Genomic DNA, 21,674 nt, shown 5'->3' on the forward strand with positions numbered 1-21,674 from the left:
CCTGGCAGCGTTTGTCTGACTACTTCCTGTTGGGGAGGTCTGTCAGTGCTTTAGCCCTGGGCCCCTTTAAAAGCACCCGGGGTCGTGAACAGTCAGAGCCATCAGGAGGCGGGAGGGACCTTTGTTAGGTTGCTAGTTCTGTAGATATCATGTAGGTAGACCAGTTGGTTCAGGGTCCATACACCTGGAGTTTGAGTAAGAGTGGCATAGACAGAGTGCCAAGTGCAGGTTTAGGTATGTAACAAGCCCTCGGCACATGGACTCATAGGTGTTAATGTCACTGTCACCTTAGAAAGGCCCCAGTTTATTTGATTTGTTGTTGTTTGGTTTTGACTTTTGAGACAGGGACTCACTTTGTAGCCCTGCCTGTCCTGGTACTTGCTACATAGCTCAGGCTAGAACCAAACTCCAGATTATGCTCCAGCTTTTTGAGTACTAGGATTCCAGGTATGAGTTATCATGCCCGTGTTTTGTTTGCTTGTTGCAAAAGTGAGTACCTGGCTCTCCTCCATGAGCCCATAGCTCCTTATATCACCTCTGAAAGAGTGACCAGAGACTGGCCAGGAAGCCATCCTGCAGGTGGTGATGGCGCTGGCCCACTCACATGCACACCTTTGGGGCCTACAGTGGAGAACAGGTTCAAGAGGGCTGGGAGAGCATTGTCTGAGTCCCTGCCTCCACCCACTTGACTGCCACAATACTTGGTCCCTGGAAGCTTGGCACTTACAGCTGTCTTTGGGGAAGGAGAAATGGGCTTTCTGAACTAAGCAGCACCTCTTCCCCTCCCAGCTCCCTGGCAGGGAGGCTGGCTCTCCAGCTTAATTGAGCACTGGCCCTCAGAAGTGGGGCACAGGGAACAGATTTCACAGGACAAACCCACCCACTCCTGTATGTCCTAATTTTCTGGGAAATGCCTGGCTGTACATCTGTGGCACCCCAAAGCTTCTCTTGCCCTCCTGACCCACACAGGAACCCTCTGAGTGTGTGTCTCAACTGAAAGGAGGTGGGTTCCAGCAAGAATTTGCTTTACCTCCTTGGGGACTCTTGGCTGTTCACCTGCTCTAGGCATGCTCAGCTGCTCAGGGTGACAGCAGGACCACTAAGAAAAGCCTCTGGAACCTGGAGGCAAGTTGTCACACACACAAGAGTTAAAAAAGAGCCAAAGGAGGGGAGTGTGTGTGTGTGTGTGTGTGTGTGTGTGTGTATGTGTGTGTATGTGTGTGTTTGTGCATGGGGTATGTATATGCATGTATGTGTCTATGTATGGTTCATGCATGTCTATATGTTATCTGTCTGTGTGTCTGTACATGCATGTTCATGTGTATATGTGTGTGTGTCTGCCTCTTTGCATGTGTGTCTTTGCCTGTGTGTGTGTACGAGTGTCCATGTGTATCTGTGTGTGTTTGTGTGTTTGTCTGTGCATGTGTTTATGTCTGTGTGTCTGAGTGCATGTGCTTTTAGCAAAGGAAAGCTCTTCAGTAGAAGCCTCCACTTCCTAGATTCCACCCTGTCTCTGCTGTAGGCTGTTAGGGTTTTTCTGTTCCAGTCAACAAGTTTGTTTCTCTCTGAAACAGCCCCAGAGCCCCCAAAGATGGAGACAGATGGCCTCTTCCCAGCTCACTCCCCCCACTCCAGATCTCCAAATGTGTAGGGATCCCAGCCTGCTTCTGGCACGGGAAGAATGCTCAGCTCCCAGCGTTGCTGGCAACAGCCCCACCACTTGGCTCTCAAATCTGAACCATCTGGCAGAGTGTGGGGAGAAGCAGCCCAGAGGCTATGCTTGTCCACAGCAGTCCCAGCCATAAGAGTCACTGGGCACGGGCTGAAGAGGGGTGGGGGGGTGGGGCTGAGGGGGTGGGGTAATGGGTGGGCTGGGCCCAGGGGATAGAAAACCTTGAACACTCAGCATGCCTCCAGATTCACTCCTTTTTCCTGATGTGTCATTCCCAGGGGCTTATGGGATTTGTTGGTCTGGTTGGAGAGCCTGGAATTGTTGGGGAGAAGGTAAGTTAGGGTACGGGAGACAAACCCTCAGAGGTTGTGCTTTTTAATCGAGAAAGGCAAAAGGGCCAGTGGGGATGGGGGCTGTAGAAATTGTGCCACCTCCCTCTGGTTCTGGCATCCCATGTTCTCTAAGAGCCTGTGTTCCTGTCTCTGTACCCCATGTCCCTGTATTCCAGAGCCCTTGTCTTCAACCATACCCAAAATCAGAGATTGGCATGGCCACGGGCTGGTGTGCATCCTGGGTCCTCACAGCTGCCTACTGGCATCACCCAGCATGGGTAGCAGTGGTTGGATTATTCTTCAGGAGACATTGCCCCCAGGTGTCTCTATCGCCCCTGGAAACTCTGTCCTAGACAGGAGGCCAATGAAATTCCAGCAGAAAGGGTGGCTGGCCCAAGGCCACCCAGACTGTAAGTGTCAGAGCAAGGATTTCAACCAGGTCCATCACTGCAGGTCAACACTTTGCCAACTAAGCCCAAGTGGTGGTCTGTGGCTTCCCTTGCCCCTGTAGAGGCCTCATAAGTTTGCAGACTCAGGTGCTTCATTCTTCTTCGATTCCTGGAAACCCCCCCCCATGCTCCTCCTCTCCTGCTAACTCTAACACTATTTTAAAGTAACCATTCACCAAAAGTCACCAAGTTTGTACAGGAAAGCCCGAGGAGCTCTTATTCTTACTCTTACTTGTCCTTTAGTGCTAGCAGCTTATGTGAGCATCACACAGCATCAAAGCCAACCCTGGTCTTCTATTGCTGAAGTTTCTCACGCCCTTCCTCACCCTTGCTTTGGGAAGGTCCCCTCTTCCCAAGCCCATTCTTCTTGAGTCACTTGCTGGGAGTCCTTCCATCATCAGGTGGTAATACCCCTATGGCAGTGCCTCCCAGCCCTGCACCTGTCCCAGGATGCAGCTTTCCTAGAGCTTCCCATTATCTCTCTACCCCACTGGGTGTCTTGCATTATAGGAAGTGATCTGTTTCTTCTCCTCATGGAATACCGGGGGTCAGGTACATACTGGTGTCAGCACACAATGGATGGTTAATTCGTTTTTACTCCAAGAGGAGAAGAGGGTCTTGCAGAAACTGAGTCAAAATGGCTGTAGCCTTGATTGCTGCCCTTGACTCCCTGGCCTGTTTGAATTGCTCTAGAGGACACAGGTGATGTCTATTGATCTGGTGTGCCATGGGGGAGAGAGTGCCATGAACAGAAAGAAAGAAAGAAAGAAAGAAAGAGAGAGAGAGAGAGAGAGAGAGAGAGAGAGAGAGAGAGAGAGAAAGAAAGAAAGAAAGAAAGAAAGAAAGAAAGAAAGAAAGAAAGTATGGCTGCTTCTGTCTCAGCAAGTCCAGCCCAGGGGCTACTAGGCCTAATGAGAACCACGTGATGTGGGCCAGGATCAAAGGGGTGGTGCAATTATTATATCTTTCACTGGGATCATCCTGGCCAAGGGACACTTTTTACATTACCTTGGTAGAGGAAGCGAGGTTTCCTGCCACTGAAACTTACAAGTGAGTAAGCTAGGAATGACTTCATAGACCATTGTCAAGTGCCTGCCTCCCTTTGGGCCCCTTCCCCCAGAGTCCCTCAGCCCCAGCCATGACCTATGTGCCTTGCTGTCTCTGTCACAGGGAGACCGTGGAGTGATGGGACCCCCAGGGGCACCTGGACCCAAGGGGTCGATGGTAAGGAGTAAGTCTGCATCCTCTCCCCTCTCCTGATGTAGCCTCAGATGATTGTCCTGTTCCCTCCACACATCACATGCTCCAAACAGCCATGATGCCTAGCTCTCTGCATCCCTGGCCTGGCATGACTTTTGACCTCCACACCCTGGGTTGGGGCTGATCCCCTGACATGGGGCTGAAGGAGAGAGGATATGGCACTGTCATCAGCTGACTCATCATTTTTCTTCCTCCTTGGCAGGGCCATCCTGGAACACCTGGTGGTGTTGGGGACCCTGGAGAGCCTGGACCCTGGGTAAACAAATCTTTCATGTCTCCTAGCACAGACATACAGAATCCAGACCTCAAGTCTCAGACCTGAGTGGACACCCAACCCCTAGCCCTAGGCTGAGTTCCTAGGCCGATGCTACAGCTTTCTCTGAGACCACATTTTGTTCATGGGAAACCTAAAGTGTGTTGAGACAGTGGTGACTGTATCATGGGCTGAATGGAGCCCTGGGCCTGAGGTTTCATTCGGGGCAACCTGTGACACTCAGGAGCACTTAGTTGTGTCCTTTCTATCCTTAACCTGTTGAATGCTCTATCAAGACAGTGAGTAATCTGTGCGGATTCTAGAACTGGGGACAGAGATGTCAACAAGGCAGAGAGTGATCCATCCTCAGGAATGGTCATAGAAAATCTAATAAATCAGGGGTGCTGTTATGGGAGTGTTTGAGGCTTCCTGGCATGATGACGGAGGCCATGGGAAGGTTCCAGAGACCCCTACGGCTGCCTAGGAAGAGTGGTATTAGAGAGGGCTGCAGGAGGTATACGGCCTGGAATACCCAGAGTCAGGTATACTCCTGAGGGTGGCTGGGGGCTGCTCTTGTTTGGAATATGTGCTTGAAGTAGATGAAATGTGGAGCACTCGCTAAGACCAAGGACAAGGCTCATCCCTGGAGTGGGGGAGGGGCATTGGAGGTGGGGAACAGCCTTATCCCTATGCACATTTGGGAATGATGAATTCTCAAAAAAGCCAGATGAAGGAGCTCTGTAGTGCTGAATGAGAAAATGCAGGCAGCGTTGATGGCGTGAACTGGTGGTGGGGTTTCCCGCGTACCAGTTCTGTGCTGAGGGAGAGAGAAAAGCCAAGTCCATTTCTACCCTGGTTTGTACGGCCATTGACGGGTGTTTATTGAGCACCTTCTGCATACCAGGGTCATGTTAGGTACTGAGGAGAAGCAGTAAGGGATTCATACAGATAAGATAAACCTGGACACTTGTAAACCTCACCAAGCATGTGCCAAGCGTCAGTCAGGTGGTGCATCCTCCCCACAGTCCTTTGAGCCAATGAAAAGGTGTCCCTGGGCAGAGCCACCCTTTGGGGTCCCAGTCACATGCATATTTCCCCTGCTCACGAAAGGGGAAGGCCATGTCTGGCTAGAGATTTGGAACCGGGACTATGGTGGGAAGAAGCAGGAGGCAGAGGACAGTTTTCAGTCCAATATCCAGCCTCTGTCCTGTGCTTAGAGCTGGGGCGGTTAGAGCCCACTGGTGTTCGAGAAGCCCACTGATGCTTGAGCCCGGGAGTGCTTAGGGTCTGCCCTCAAATTCTTTCTTCTGGGCCTTCTTGACAAAGTACTTGCTGTGCAGTCACCAGGACCTGAGTTTGGACCCTCAACATCTGTGTGAAAAGCTAAGTGTGGTGGTGATCAGCTGGAACCCCAGGGGTGGGGAGGTGGAGAGAGGAGGACCCTGGGGGCTCTATGATCGGCCAGCCTAGCTGAATTGCCAAGCTAGTCATTCATTGAGAGACCCTGCCTCAAAAAATAAAGTGGAGATTGACAGAGGGAGACATCCAGAATTGACCTCTGGTTGCCACATGCACATACACACGTCTGTGTGAACCTTCATACCTGAGGCTCCCTCTGCCTCAGTTTCCCCAGCTGTCAGCCAGGATCATGCAGCAATCACCACTGAGGTGAGAATCAGCTGTTATTTTATGTGCTGTCATACCTGAGCACTTCATAGTCATCAGCTACTTGTGAGACATAGTGGCAGACACCACAGCAATGGTGTCTACCACTGAAGTGTCATTTCTGCCCGTCTGATGAGCATTTTCCTGCCCTATTAACTTCCTCACTCTGCACTCTGAGCTCAATCCCAGACCAATGACTGGGTAGAGAGAGGCAGGTCCTCGGACCCTGTAGGTCCCTTCAATGTCCACCAGCCTGAGGGAAGAGGGGCTTTCGTCATTCCAGCTGTAGATGAGGACACCGAGGTGAGGCCATTTGCCCTAGGCCTCACAGCTAGTGGCCGTGGAACTGTGTCCTGCTGTGGTGCTGTTCCTTCAGGTCCTTCAAATAATTTAGCTCATGCAGAACCAAGCTCCTGAGACCTCAGAGGATGTGCTATATGCCTTCTGAGAGAGCATTCTGGAAAACGGCCTGTTACTATATCCACCAGCTGCCTGCCAAGTCTGCCTTCTTACCGTGCAAGCCTGGGGTTGCTGGTATGTCAGGCTGCATGCTGGCCCTTACCTACAGCCGCAGCAGTGGCAGACCCAGTGGGTCTGTGCGCTAATATGTCTACACCTCAGGGCTGTGGGAGAAGCAAGATGGGGATGGGCTCCAAGGGGAGGCTGCCCCTTCTCTGGAAGTCTCCTGCCTCCCTCACCAGGTCTAGCTGACTGGCACAGAGGGTTATCTGTGCTCTCTGAGAACCCTGCGCAGCCAAGGTGCCAAGTTTAAGGGACCCAGCTATGCTACCATTCTGACTCTGCCCTCACCTTCCTATTTGCCTCTTACCTTCTTCTTCCTCCCTCCCTCCCTTCCTTCCTTCCTGATTTTTAGATAAGGTCTCACTGTGGAATCCCCCAGCTGGCCCAGAACTCAAACTAGGTCAGGCCAGAGAGTCTTAAACCCTTTCCACTCACGAATCCTCAGGCAAGAGACTTTCATGCCACTCCAGGTATATAGGTTTATAAAATAGCTCTGCAGGTCAAACACCGCCTGACAGTAAGTCACACAGAAATTCCCTTTGGAGCAGTCATTGGTATCCGAATCATTTCACCATCTGTTAAATATGAACGCTTGCACCCCACGGAGATGGAAGAGCTTGTTAACTTTTACATAGAGGATTACGGCTTGGCTGAATATTTGATACTGCCGGACCCCGGGCAGCCTCGCCAGTTTTCAGAGTTGATTGGCAGATGTTTTAAATCTAATCATCAATGCTGAACACTCTGCTTTGCATAAATATGTAATAAAAATGGCAGAAGTGTGTTTGGGACCATTCAGAAATTGCTGGAAATGTTGTTCTAATTCTAAGCCAAACTTCAATGAATGATTTTTTTTTTTAAAAAAAAATGGAACTCAAGATGGCAAAGCAATTTTCAAAACCAAACATTCTAACACAGTCTAAAGATATGTTAATTTGACACTTGATACTTGAGTGCTGGATGTGGTGATAGGGAGATACTTAAAGTCTTTGTTTTCCTTTATTGGAGTGACATATTTCTGTGCGGACAGAAATGAGTCTGAACACTGCTGTCTAGAACAGACGGCCAGCTCGAATCTGAGCCCAAGTATTCCAGGCAGCATTTGCTGGGATGTCATGTGCAGTGTGAACTGCGTGTGTTGTATGTTCACAGCCATGGCTCTGGTGGAGTCGGATGATACAACACAGGCAAGCACAGCCTGAAATGTCTGACTCACAGTTTTGGTTTCAAATTGTGTTTTGGTTCATTTTATACATTCAGAAACCTCTAACGGTTGCCAGTTTTTTCCTCAGCCTCCAGGTTCAGTAATATGACTCCACATGGGGTCTCAGACTGCAGTAAGAAACTGAACTAGGCTGGTCTTGAACTTATGACAGGGCTTCTGCCTCAAACTCCCTGATGCTCCAAGTACAGGTGCAAACCACTGTACCTAGCTCAGTCCTGACGCTTCATCTCTGCCTTGTCCTACTTCTGTCCCCACCCTGACCCAACAGACTCCCTTCTCCTCCTCGTCCTCATCCTCGTCCTCGTCCTCGTCCTCGTCCTCCTCCTCCTCCTCCTCCTCCTCCTCCTCCTCCTCCTCCTCCTCCTCCTCCTCCTCCTTCTTCTTACCTCCTTCTCCTCCTCCTCTTCCTTCTCCAAGACTTCTGATGCCTCAGGTTGAGGGAACCTACCCAGGGCTGTGTGTGCTGGGAATGAGGGACAGAACTCAGATGCCCTCTGAGGAGATAAAAAGCATGGGGATGAGAAGTGATACCCGTCACATGTTGCTGTCACCTCTCACAGCAGATTGTGAGATTGGAAAACGACTTGTCTAGGGAAGCTCTGCCCACCCAGACCCCAGGACACTAGCCACGCCCAGGGTTGCCACTTACCAAGAGCTTCTCCCTGCAGGCCAGAGTGCCTGCTTCTCAGCCCTGTGGCTGCTGGCTTCCTACCCCACCAATGCTCTCATGCCCTGAAGGGGCTTCTAATCCATTGCCTTCTTTCCACAGGGCCCTCCAGGATCTCGAGGACTGCCAGGCATGAGGGGAGCCAAGGGGCACCGGGTAAGCCAGGACACTTCAGCTTCTTGTCCCCCGCCCCACTCTGGGATTTGTGATTTCTTGGCCAGGGGCCAGGCACAGCCAGAGTCCGATGCTGGAGACTGAGCCAGAGCCCTCTTCCCAGTCTGTGTCTGAGTACCACACCTGGCTGTCCAGAGACCACAAATGAGCCTCAATCAATCTTCACTCATTCCACTACTGTTCCCACCACGTGAGGCACCACTGGAAGCAGACACATGGGACAACAGGGCAGGCCTAAACCCTGCCTGGCCTTGTGACCCAGATACAGATCACGCATACCTACTGGCTTTTAACAGTCAAAGCTCTCCACTAAGAGTAGTGGGGAGCCATGGAGTTTTAAGACAAGAGCTCATCTGAATACAGCAGCCTAGGGAATTCACCAATACTTGGTGCTGTCTGTCACATACAGTAGCTCATTTAACCTTCAGCTTTACCCTGCCAGGGAAGTGCTGTTGTTGCCTTCAGAAAATGCCGACACAGATAGGTTAAGACACTTGTCTCAGGCTGCTCAGCTGCACAGTGATTCTGCCTCAACCTCCCCAATGTTTGGAGTGCAGATTTGAACTTGAACGGGTAGAGCTCAGATCTGAATGCAGGGAATCCGACTCTGACATGCCAATTTTAGTCTCCTTTTAAGTTCCAAAGGGTAAACGGAATGGTCTCCTATCCTGGGGTGAAGGCACGTGGCCTCCCTGTGAGGAGGAAACAGGATGGTGCCGGCTGCCCAGGCTGTTTACCAAGCTCCATGTGGGTTTCTGACACCATTTCCTATTGGCTGTATCTAGTTTTAAGACATGGCCTGGAGTAGAGCAGCCATCTTGTGGTAGAAAGATGAGACATTGCTTTGGCCACTAGGGTCCCTCCCAGTACCCGTTCCTTCTGGGTCGCTTAAGTGAAACAAGGCCTAAGGGTTTCTGGGTGGCCCCTGACCTAGCTGTGGGGTGAACCATGGAGGCCTGGGCCATCCACGTGTCAAATGGGGAGCTGTCCCCACACCCCTTCCCAGCAGTGACTAAAAGACTCTCCCTCCCAATTCTTACACGCCTCCCAATTGAGGAAAGCCAGGCTCCTATCAGAGTATTCAGGGCAGGATGGGATGTCCGAGGACCAGAGCCATTTCCTGTGAAGTTTGGCTGAGGTTGGAACATGGGATCAGTCGTGGGGCCAGGGACCTAGGGAGGCGCCCACTGCACCTATTAAATCTGAGTTCTGCCAAGCTTGTCCTATGTCCTTTGAAAAGCTCTTTGTTCTCTGACTCTCAGATTCCCCATGGGTGCCATGGGAGATCTGAAGGCTTATGCTGGCTTTCCTGCCTATGCATAGGGTGGGCATTCTATGCTGAGAGAAAGGGTCTGGAGACAGAGAGGTGGCCCGTTAGTACTCTGCAAAAGAATGAAAGTACCCAGTCAGTTACCATGAGTGAGGCAAGTCTCTTGCCTTCCCAGTTTGTGGCTGTGCAACCTCAAGCTAGTCTCTTCACTTCTCAGAGGCTTTCCTCATCTGTTCAGGTGGGGAGTTCCTACTGAAGGGGTATTATGATTTGGGATGCCCGGTGCTACGTCTGAGTTTTCAGAGTAAGCTTGGACATCAGACAGCCGATTTCCCCTCCTCTACTCTCCTTCTCCTTCTGTAAAATGGGCCAGCAACAGAGCCGGCTTGGTTGGGTATGCAGACCCAGTTGCTTCCCAAGAGCTTTGGCTTTAGGGTGGCCACATACACTGGGTTTCCCTCTTTCCTTTTGCCCTTTTCTTGCTGGGTTTTCTGACCCTGGCAGGAGGGGCTCTGCTGAGCCTGACTGGACCCAGTTGGAGGGCAACCCCAGGGTGGTCTCTGATGTGGTTCCAAGGGGAACCCTAGCATGCCGCATAGGAAGGCCTGCCTGAGACACAAGGGAAGGAGGGTAGCGGGCGGACCTTCAGGATAGGCTATTTGGTGCCATAGCTCAGAATAATGGCTGGGCACCCATCGTGGCTGGTATCCACTGTCTCTTCCCTCCTCTTTCTCTACAGCTCAGCCCTGGTTTCTAGATGTTGTTTTCTCCAATGCTCTGCCCCATGTACAACCTTCTTGCAAAGCAAGCCTATTGGTTCTGACCCTCTTATTGGCTCCCGTGATGGGGAGTTCCCTCCCATCCCGATAAACAGTGGCAGACAATAGAATCCAAGCAGGCATCTGGTTGGCTTGGATTCCAATTCTACTCCACCCTCAATTACCAACCACAGTCACTTCACTTTCATACCAGGACCCTTTCCATGCGTTTACTTTCTCTGTGACTATGTCTCAATCTTCCTCCTAAAAAGGCTTGGTCCCAGGCAGGTTGGTCAGTGCACTGCGTCCCTCAGGCCTCTTAGCCTCCACTCCAATAGCTGTGCCCTTCCAGGGAGGTGTGAGCTTGTGTCACACACAGAGCCCAGAACCAGGAGCATCTCTCAGGTTCAGGCTCATCTGTGACCTGGGATGCCCCCACCCTGCGGGCCTTCATCTCCCCAGAACTGGGTCATGAATTGGGGAGGGAGTAGGAGGCCGTAAGCAAGACCTGGCTGTGGGAACATAGCCACAGGTTTCTCTGCTTCAACTTTCAGCCTCCACATCTGTGACATGGGGTTGGCTGGTGGCAGCCACCCAGGACATTTAGACAGAATGACCCATGCATCCATTGCATTTAGGGTCTCCAGCTGACTCCCAGAGGCTGTGACCTCTGAAGAGTCACCCAAGCCATTGCAGATGACCTACTTCAGACTATGTATGGAAGAAAAGGAGCAGGGAAAGCCAGAGGTTCTGGGCAATCTCATCCTCCTAGTGTACAGCCCAAGGGAGACCCCTGCCGTCCAGTCCTCTGTGCTGGAATCTTCTTCCTTTTCCAGGGCCCTCGAGGACCTGATGGACCAGCTGGGGAGCAGGGGTCCAAGGGCCTGAAGGTACAGACATCCGCTGTATTGCTCCTCCTAACCCTTGACCCTGAACTATCATGCCCCAGAATGATTCAGAGCCTGTTCCCTGCAACTCATTTTGTCACTGTCCTTCTGCTGCAGAGAGAGAGAGAGAGAGAGAGAGAGAGAGAGAGAGAGAGAGAGAGAGAGAGAGAGAGAGATTGAGGGGATCACATATGTGCATGTGCTTGATTGTTCCCTTCCATAGGAAAGGTCCTTGGTTCCCAACCCCAGCACCTGTATGGTGACTGTGGCAACCACCCCTTGTTAGATCTTAAGTTTGCTCACAGGCAATGTGTTAAGGAGAACACTTGGCCTCTTGGGACCCCTCTTTATGTAAGGGGTCTTCATGAGCCGCTCTCACCTCTACATGCTCTGCTTCCCACAGGGTCGTGTAGGGCCTCGGGGCAGACCTGGCCAGCCAGGACAGCAGGTATGTCAGGCCCTGCCTATACTAGGTTCCTTGTCCCTCCTCAGTTTGTTGTGACACATGCCTCTAAAGATGCCCATTGTGCATTCCAGGGTGCAGCTGGCGAGCGAGGCCACTCAGGTGCAAAAGGCTTCCTTGTAAGTAGCGTCAATTCTGAAAATTCTCAATATGGGGCTTTGGGGAAGGTGGGAAAAGATCACCATGAGTTATTGACTGTCATGGGAACCTACAGGTTACTTTCTCTCTCAGCTCTAAGGGTGAGGTGGGGACCTGGATATACCACAGGACCAGCCTGAGGCCAAGGGAGAAAGATAATGGAGAAGTTTTAAGAGACTAATGTCACTTGTGCTTTTCCACAGGGCATTCCTGGTCCCTCAGGCCCTCCAGGTGCCAAGGGCCTCCCAGGAGAACCGGTAGGTATCTGTCTTCTCTCTCTGGTACCTCTGTCCTGAAAGTCTGTTCTCAGTCTGATTCTAGCAGGGACTGTTGTCTGGGTAGACAGATGGGGAGGGATAGAAAGGACAGGGCTAGTCCTGACTCCCAGGGGCAGAGATCTTGGCTCTGAGTTCTAGGGTGAGTCTTGGCTTATTTGGCCACTGGGTCCATTACTAAATGGAGATAACTGGTTTGTACTTGCTATGTGGTTGTGGAGATGGCCCAAGAAACGTATAGGTGGCACACTGGGCATTCAGAAAGGCAGAAGGCAAGGGGATAGTGAGGTCCTTGTGAAGGGCAAGGAAAAGACAATGGAAGCTGTTGGCACATAGCTGGTCCTTCAGAAGATGTCCCAAGGGATGAGTTTGGGGGAAGTGGAGGAGCTTCCTCAAGGAGTGTGTGGGGATCCAGCCTGGAGATCCAGGAAGATCCTTTGAACTCTGGAAGGCCAGGAGTAGTTGGGGCTGGATGGACAAGGGCAGAGCAGGAGAGAGCATAGTGAAAAAGTTCCAAAGATGGGTGTTGTAACGGGGTGAGGTGGGGGGTGAGGCAGCCCAGCTGAGGTTCACTTGGATGCAGAGGAGACCCTGGACGTAGGTGAAGAGGAACTGTATATGGTTGGAGGTAGGGTGTGTGGATCTTCTCTTTTAGTTACCCTGCCAGACTGCGTGACTCAGCCTCTCCATAACTCCCCCCACAGGAGAACCCAGGCTGTCTTCTAACTGTGTGTCTGTCTGTCTCCAGGGCTCTCAGGGACCTCAGGGGCCAGTTGGTCCTCCAGGAGAGATGGGACCCAAGGTAAGTGTCAAGGAGGCCTGGTTTGTCCTTTACTGCCACTGGGGCATCCCAGTCCTCCTGGTCAGGAGCCAATCCCTGCCCTGCCCTACAGAGAGGGTTAGGTCGGTGCTGCAGAGTGGTGGGTAGAGAGCCTACAGAAAACACATCTATGCAGGACACGGGGGGGGGGGGGGACTGGGAGCTTGCCTCACAGCACTGGGTGAGAACAAGGACCTTCCTAGGGGGTCCTCCCCACCTCTTGCCTTTCTGAGACTGCGCCTGGTACAGAATCATGAACAGAGACCCAGCCTGCTGAGGGTCCCCTTTTCCCACCCTCACCAACCTGGTCCAGCGTCAGAAAGAAGCAGAACAGGCCTAGGCCTGCCCCACCATTGGTCTCTTCCTCCCCACAACCCCATGCAAATCATGGATTTTCCTTGTCTGTCTGCCAAAGGCTCCTGTGTGGTAAACCGCACTCGTGGGCAGGCAGAGGGTCCGGCTGCTGGGTAGTGTGAGGCTCTGCCAGCTTGCAACCAACCCTATAGTTTTGCTGAGACTCAGAAGCTGCAGCCTAACCCCACTCCTGCAGTGTGACCTGAGCACACCCCTTGCTCTTTCTGGGTCTTTGCTTGCCTGAAGCAAGGAGCCAGCCCTTGCTCCAAGAGAGCCCAGTGACTCTTTCTTGCAGGGGCCGCCTGGTGCAGTGGGAGAACCTGGCCTTCCTGGGGACTCCGGTATGAAGGTGAGACAAGATGAAAGATGGGAAAATGACTTGTTGACATCAGTTCCCAGCTGGCAGCCTGGTCCTCTCCCTGAAGGAGAAACAGACCTTTCTTGTGCTTGGGATAATGGGGTCTCTGTCCTGGCTAGGGAGCAGGCCTGACATGCCCACTGTCCAGTTCCCAGGCAGCTCAGAGCCCCTGCACTATCCCCTGCCCAGCTGTGTTTTGTCTGGCACCTGTTTTGGTCCCCCCATTGGGGCATGTGCCCCTCCTGGTCTGCATGATACCATCAGCATTTCAGCACAGGTGACCCCATTAGCTGTGGGGACACAGGCACCTATTGATACCCAGCCCTGGGGAGCCCTATCCGTCTTCTGCTGTTGGAGGAGGACCCTGCTTACCCTGCAGACCTGAGAGCCTAGGAGCCACGCTGGCCCGGAGGACTGGAAATAGGCAAGGGACTGTAGGACGGCAAGAAAATCCTTCCTGTCCCGTGGTTCAGTGTCCTGTCATTCTAAGGGAGCTAAACCAGGCCTGGGGCTCCTGGCCTTGGCTCGGCTCTGCCTCACTTTGCCCAAGCAATTAGAAAAAGCCATCAACCTATGAAGTGCCATTCACATATAAAGTGCATAGGACTGGCTTCTTCCACTCAGGACTGGGCTGGGGCACCATGAGCCACTTCCTAGTGTCCAGACACCAACAGAGAACGTGGTGTACATGTTTCCAAAAGAGAGGGGCCTTTCAGGGGAGGGTACAGGTGTTCTGAGTTCTCCCTTGCTTGGTTTCTTACCAAATCTCAAGGAAGAGGAAGGATGGCTGGTGTTCATCCCCACTGCTCTCCAGCCATGGCTACCCTAGTCATTCCACCCACTTTGACCCTGAGTCTGTCATTTGGGCTAGCTTCTGAAGGATGACACTGTTCCCTCAGGATTTTGCAAAGGTCCAGCTCATTCGAATGAAAATGTATTTAGAACAGCATGACCAACTCTGATGGCAGTGATGACGGTGTTGGCAGTGACAATGGTGATGCAGTGGTGGTGATGCAATGATGGTGGTGGTGATGCAGTGATGGTGATGGCGATGCAGTGATGGTGGTGGTGGTGATGGTGATGCAGTGATGGTGATGGTGGTAGAGATGCAGTGATGGTGATGGTGGTGATGGTGATGCAGTGATGGTGGTGGTGATCTAGTGATGGTGGTGATGGAGATGGTGGTGATGCAATGATGGTGATGGCAGTGATGGTGATTGTAGTGATGCAGTGATGGTGGTGATGGTGGTGCTTCTGATAATGATAGATTGATGGTGGTGGGGATGGTGATGATTGTGATGGTGGTGATGATGGTTTTGGTGATGGTGGTAATGCAGTCATGATAGTAAGGATGATGATAATGGTAGTAGGAATAATGATAGTACCGGTAACGATGGTGGTGGAAGGGATAGTGATGGTATTGGTGGTGATGCAGTGAAGGTGGTGAGGATGAGTGGTGATGATAGTGACTACAGTGCTAGTTGTTATTATAATGATTATAATGGTGGTGAGGATGGTGATAGGACGATACTGATGGTTTTGTGATTATGGTGATGGTGGTGATGATGCTGATAGTGATGGTGATGCTGATGCAGTGATGATGGTGAGGATGGTCATGGTGATGGTAATGATCTTGATGGTAATAGTGATTATAGTGGTGGTAATGTAGTGGTGCTGACTGTGATGGTGATGGTGGTTTTGGTGGTCTGGGTCCTGGTAGTAATTAATGGTAGTGATGAAGGTGATGGTGAAGGAGGTCTGACCACCTAGTGGAGGAGCATCCCATGGCCAGGACTTACCTGGAGCAGGGTTTGGACTTGAGTTAGAATTTCTCTATTGTTCTCGAGAAGGAACTTCCCCCAGCTTCTCCAGTCCTAATCAGAGCTGGAACTAAGAGGGGCTGGTGGAGGCTAAGGTTGGCTATACCCACCCAACGGATTGTGTTTGGCTTCTCCTAGGGTGACCTTGGACCTCTGGGCCCTCCTGGGGAACAAGGGCTCATTGGGCAACGGGTAAGTGAAGTACATTTCCCTTCTAGAGCTCCCAGATCTCCTGTGAGCAGTGGGCAAAGGACTTGGGTCAACCCCCAAAATTCTCAGATTCCCCAACTGGAAACAGCCCAGGAGTCCTGACAGCTTTGGCTTGTCTCCCTGGGTATCCAGCATCACCACTGAGATATTTCACCTTCAAATACTCCTTCAAATATGTGTTCCTTCCAAAGATGTTCCACAGTTAGCCTTTACCTTTCAAATGAGACCCACAAGGTTGCCTTGCTCTAAGATGCCCCATGAAACCCCGGTGTCCATCTCTCTACTCTGTGCCTCTGCTTGAATGTAGACTCCTGAGAAATGTAAGGACACAGCAGGCATCCTTGGCACTTAGCAGATGGGGCAGGGAAGCCTCAAGGTGAGTGAGTTGGTGTAGTCAGGGGCACCAGGTCCTCACCCCATATCCTCAGCCTCCATCTTGTCTTCCTTGTGATGCTTCACGCTCCCCATGCTCAGTCTCCATAGCCTCTACAAGTAAGGCAAAGTGAGAGGGAGGGCCCCAGGGCAGCATATGAGAGCTTAGAGCTTTGAAGTGCTAGCCATGCATGGCCACCAAGCTTGATCAGTTGAGTCTCCTCAGAAAGCGGTGTTAAGAAAGGTCCTGAGGCCCCATCTAGACTCAGACTAGAGGCAGATGAGCACTCCCCTCACACCCACTGTGTACTAGGCACGTTTCTTAGTCTGGGAGCATGTAGTAACAGAAGGCCTCTCTAACGGAGCTGATGTTCTAGTGGATTGATTATTGATGTCTGCCATGGGTACAAGAAGAGCAGAATCTGCTCACTTGTCACACCTTTGCCATTCATAGATTTGCAACCTGCGTCCCCTCCTAGCTCTGCCTCTGGACAGCTCTGAATTCTAAAGCCAGAGGGAGATGCCAATTTAGGGTGGCAGCTGGTTGGAGAACTGGGGATTTCTAGTGCTTGAAGGACCAACAGGGACACCAGACAGGGCCTCGGCATGTTTAGTATCTTTCTAGAACTTGCCTACCCAAGTCTATCATTTACCCTTACATTCTTCATCTAAGATGGGGTTCCAGGAATACTTACTCTCAGAAGGAGGTCTCAGGTGGCTACCACCCATGAGTGGGTCATCTCCTTCCCTGCTAACCGTGTTTTCCACAAGACAAGAAAGGGATTCCTATAGAAACTAAGATCCTACTTGAGGTTACAGAAGCACCAGTGATGCTGAGGTTGGCATTTGCCAGAAACCATTCTGACCCACCAGACCACACTGGCTTCCCCAATTCAACCAGTAAAGCAGGGTACCTGGTCCATAAGGCTCTGTGACCCTTCTGTCCCACAGAAATTCACATGTTCAGCTTTTGGGAACCAGTGGGTTCCTGACCCCACCCCCCACCCCCAGAGGGAGGGAATGACCCTTGCACTCCTACCCAGTAATACCTCTCCATCTTTTTCTCCCAGGGAGAGCCAGGCCTCGAGGGAGACCTTGGCCCAGTGGGGCCAGATGGGCTGAAGGTGAGTTGTCTGAGCCAGGATTTGGGAATGGCCTCTAACCCTGCTCTAGTTCCCACAGAGTGATGAAAGAGCAGGTCCTCCCCAGTGGAGGCTGGTGGGCGGATCAGCAGGGTTCCAGGGCTGACTTTGCTCTACCTGCGGCTTTTATATTCGTCCCCTTCCAAACACACTTAAAGATCTGAAAAGTTCCTATCATCACGAGGTGTCCATAAGCCAGCACTCAGGAGGAGCTAGTCCCAAGGGTGCCAGGCACAATTGATGCTGCTCCCTCTGAGTCACGTCCGTCGATGCTAGCAGAGTTCAACCTTCAGATGAGGAAACAGATAAAAGCTTGCTGTAGACACACAGCCCAGGATCTGTATACCCAACCACCAATCTGAAGAAGGGGAAAATGAGGCTCTCGGGAAGGCAAGGAGGCGTGGATTCAGAGTCTGGCTGTGGGTGAGGGATCAGCCAATCGCAGATGCTTCCGTGGGCACTGCTGGTCCCTATAGGAGCTGTGGGTGATGAGAAACTGCAAATAGGCACAGCCCCTCCCTCAGCACCAGACCTGTCCCAGACTCCTTCTGAACCTTGTTTCGCCGGTAGGCTTTCTCTATGATGACTGGTCATGCCATAACCCCGAATTGACTCCAGCTGTCTTGTATTTCCCCTCTTACCTGCCCTCCACAGATCTCACAGAAGCACCTCTGCTTTTCTGAGTCTCAATTTCCCAACCGCAGAGCCTGGCCCGCACGTCCTACCCTCCTCACAGTCACCCAGGGACCAGAGAACACTTCCCTGGGTGCCTTGTCAGCGCTTCTGTTTTCCTTGCAAGTGAAAGCGCGCCCCCTGTCGTCCACTTATCCACTTGCTCTTAGCCCCAGCTCTGCTGCCACAGGGGCAATCAGTTGAGAGCCTTCATTGGCCAGGTGCTGGCCACATCCAGTGGTCAACAGGCCTAATGCACAAGCACTGTGTGTGTAGGAAATGTCGATGCTGGCACACCTTAAGGACTTGTTGCGAATTAGCTCATCCAGGCTGCTCCAGCAGGTTCTCAGCTAGAAACAGAGGCCTGGGTCACAGCCCCCTCATCCCTTTCTACATGCCCACTTTTCTCCTGGAGTCTCTACCCCAGGGGCAGGAGGGCAGGTTCAGGCTTTGCACAGCTGCTTTACCTCTGCTTTTGACAACTCTTGCCTCTGGCTTCCATCACACCATTGTCCTTGGACTAGAGTGGTCACTCGGATGCTTAACACCTTCCTGACCCCTGAGTGGTCCTGGGAGAGACTGCTTCCTATACTTCATGTCCTTTGTGCAGTCGGCTGCTTCTCCAATGGACGCAGCACTTCACAGTCCTCTCGAGAGCAGCATCTCTGTTGATGGCAGCCGTGGTGGCAGTGACCCTCAGTGCACACTGCCACGGGCTGTGCTGAGTGAGGTGCACGACCTCTGACCTCTCTTATTCCATCTATACAGAAGCCCATTTATGAACAAGCAAACTGGCGGAGTTACAGAGTGATTAAGAGCGCTTACAGGATCGTGATCTGAGTGTGAGTGGGACGCGGTCCCCTGAGCTCAGTTCCCTGCCTATCCATGGGCTCGTTTCCTCCATCTGTGGACTGGGAGGATTGAGAGAGGCCACCCAGAAGGCTCTCTGAGCCTTGGCAGATATCAAGGATTCCAAAAGTCTCCAGGGACCCCTACAGGCCATTCTCATGGGCCCCACAGCACCCCGTTTCCAGCTGTGTGGGAGTCAGGCCATGAACAGTCACTGGAGACTGGTTCCGGCCAGACCCTGGGCCTAGCTTGGCTACCTGGAGCAACCAGCCTACAAGTGAGACAGCAGGTGGCCAGAATGACAAGCCAGGAGCACAGTGCTCGAGCCAGGGGAGTCTGAGAGCGGGGTCTGGGCCAGCAGGTCTCTGTGCCAGGCGGTGTCTGGACTCTGACAAGCTCAGTGGAAAGGGACCGTGCAAACCTTGTGCCCAGCTCTGCTCTAAGCTGGCCTGTTCCTCAGTTCGAGCTGTCCTCTGTCATGTGACACTGACAGCTGTCCCCCAGGCCAAGCTGTAAAGTACCTACCACTCTACATGCCAGCCTCATTTCCCCCGAAGGTCAGGCTCCAGCCACCACATCTGTATCCTGAGTCTCTCTTCCTGGCCAGGCCAACCCAGGTGCCTTCTGCCCCTCTCCCGTGGCTGCTCTGAGCCCTGCGTGCAGTTGTCAGCACTGTTCCTTGTCAGTCTGAATCCCAGCCCTCCCCTTCCTCACAATGGGACCCTCTGCCCTCTTTCTCAGGACCTGCAACAGTCTCAGCAAGGCCTTGCCACATGTTGCAAGGTCCACACCCATCATCCCTTTGGAGATGGACTTCTGATAGACACTCCCTGGCCCTGCAGCCACTGCTGGAACTGTAGCCCACACCCTGCCCTGGAGGAGCTCAGCTCTGACAGGGGCATGAGGGAAAGATGGTGAAGCTAGCATGGAGAGCTAGAGTACACACAGCCACACTCCCTCCACTGGTTTTGCAACCCATGATTTGTTGCAAAACCAGCGCCATGGAGAACCCAAAATGCCTGAGCCTAGGGTCCTGAAGCCCATGCAGGAACTTCATAGGAAAGACTCTTCGAGTCCTCAGCCTCAGGGAGTCCTTGCTACACCTTCTTGTACCCGCAAGAACTCCTCCCTTGGGTCCCCATTTTCCAGGACTTGGTGCCAGCTGCAGATTAGCTGTACTCCAAATGGTAGCACTTGGGGTCAACTGGCTTGTCTTAGCTCTGCCTCAGTTTCCCCATTGGTAGCAAATACTAAATGAATGCCTGCATGAAAAGGCTCTGGTGAGGCTGACTCCAGTACTGAAGGCATGTTGGCAACTACCTGGATGCCAGAGGTGTAGGGCTTTTGATGACCTGGTTTTTTGATGTTCTCTCTCTCTCCTCATCCTGCCCTCTGACCCAGGGGGACAGGGGTGACCCAGGTCCTGATGGTGAACATGGTGAAAAGGGTCAGGAAGGACTGAAAGGAGAGGAGGGGCTCCCTGGGCCCCCAGGCATCACTGGTGTCCGGGTGAGTGTACAGCATGGGGTGCTGGGTGAGGGATGCTCATACGTGTTCAGACCGCCTGAGATTCTCTAGTTTGTCACTCCCCTACTCAGCTTCCCTGTGGCCTCCTGTGCCCTCAGGAAAACCTCTGTTCCCTCTGGCCCCGTAACCTCATTCATCCAGCTCCACACCCAGCCTGGTTTCTTGTCTCCTAGGATGAACTTGTCCTGCTCCTGGGTCTTTGTACCTGCCCCTCCCGTTTGAGCACACTCTGCCTTCTTTCCTGATCTTATACCCCTGTGTGCCTCCTGTTGTCCTCACAGACAGACAGTTCCTATTCTTGGAAGCCATCCCTGACCTTGAACTAGGTCTCTGTCTTTCAGAGTCATTCAGAGTCCCCAAGGAGACCAGGAACTTGTGTAATTCACATTTGTTTTCCTTACGTGACACCAGAGAGATCACACATAGTTGACTGAAAAGACAGCTCTGCCCCTCACCCTGGTAGAAGTTTATTCAATTGTGACCACGGACGCTATGAGTATCTTCCCTGGGCCCTGGAACCCAGGGAGAGGAAAGAAACTATTTTGTTTCAGTGTTTGCAGACAGCAAACAGCCTAGTGCTTTCTAGGCTGTTCCTTAATTAGCTAGCATCCTTGAAGGCTGGGAGACTCAGACAGTTAAAGGAACCTGGCCCAGGCCACACAGTAAGAAACGGCAGAGCCTGGATTTGAACCCCTGTATGTACATCCTGTCTGTCTGCAGTAGACTCACTGGACTTCAGAGCCTGTTCAGGCTGTGAGGGCAAAGACAGATAGGATGGTGGGTAGGGCATTCGGATATTTGCCTGATGGCCCAGAGCTTAATGTGTGACAGAGCCAAGGGTGTGTATGGAGCAGGACTCTGGAATCCTGCCACCTTGCAACAAGCCACCAGAGTGTCAGGCCTGCAGGTGTCTGCTCGGAGACAGCCTTAGCCTTAGCACACTCTACAGTTCCCTACTGTCCACCCCTCCAAGTCAGGTTCTTGCTACTAAGTGGGCTCAGCAGCCCGTGCTTCTTCTAGCCTGCTCCTGACAGCTATTCAGTGTTAAAGTGACCAGTCTGGGAGGGATCCAGATTAGCCAGCAGCATACTGGCCGTGGGAAAGTATTTGTTACCTAAAAATAGAATTGAAGTGCTAATAGGCCTCAGAAGCAAGGGGATGAGGTCACTGCCCAGCCCAAGAGTGCAGGAGGGGGTGCCTGTCAGACCCGCCTTCTGCTGCTTTCCTCAGCCCTGGCTAAGGAGGGCTTTAGCAGGAAGGGATGGTTCTGACCTCACTATTCCCTTGTGTGCCTTTGCCGTGGCTTCTAGCCCACTCTGGCCTCAGTCTTACTATGTTGAAAATTTAGAAAGAATGTGTGCCAAGATTATTTTGAGTTCTGAAGTCCTACGGCCACTTTCTCGGCGAGTGTGTGGTTCTGCTGTAGAGTGGGGGAGCAACCGACCAGGACATCCCCTGGGTTCCTGGCTTGAATAACCCTCCTTCAGTGTGTCAGGCAAACAGCTGTCCATCTCCCAACGCCGGTGTTCTCGGTTATAAG

General features: G+C 52.2%; 1 protein-coding gene across 8 annotated transcripts in view; it reads left to right on the forward strand.

The window, feature by feature from the left end:
- Col27a1 (collagen type XXVII alpha 1 chain) overlaps window positions 1-21,674 on the forward strand; it is a 118,681-nt gene that overhangs the window by 73,877 nt on the left and 23,130 nt on the right. For 6 of the 8 annotated variants that reach the window (XM_063287351.1, NM_001411859.1, XM_063287352.1 and 3 more), the window contains 13 exon segments: window positions 1,951-2,004; window positions 3,624-3,677; window positions 3,916-3,969; window positions 8,148-8,201; window positions 11,084-11,137; window positions 11,538-11,582; window positions 11,672-11,716; window positions 11,939-11,992; window positions 12,759-12,812; window positions 13,480-13,533; window positions 15,501-15,554; window positions 17,015-17,068; window positions 20,009-20,116. In XM_063287351.1, the coding sequence (XP_063143421.1) occupies window positions 1,951-2,004; window positions 3,624-3,677; window positions 3,916-3,969; window positions 8,148-8,201; window positions 11,084-11,137; window positions 11,538-11,582; window positions 11,672-11,716; window positions 11,939-11,992; window positions 12,759-12,812; window positions 13,480-13,533; window positions 15,501-15,554; window positions 17,015-17,068; window positions 20,009-20,116 (738 nt within the window). 8 annotated transcript variants of the gene reach the window in all.

Source organism: Rattus norvegicus, chromosome 5, assembly GCF_036323735.1.
Source record: "Rattus norvegicus strain BN/NHsdMcwi chromosome 5, GRCr8, whole genome shotgun sequence".
Classification (NCBI taxonomy): Eukaryota; Metazoa; Chordata; class Mammalia; order Rodentia; family Muridae; genus Rattus; species Rattus norvegicus.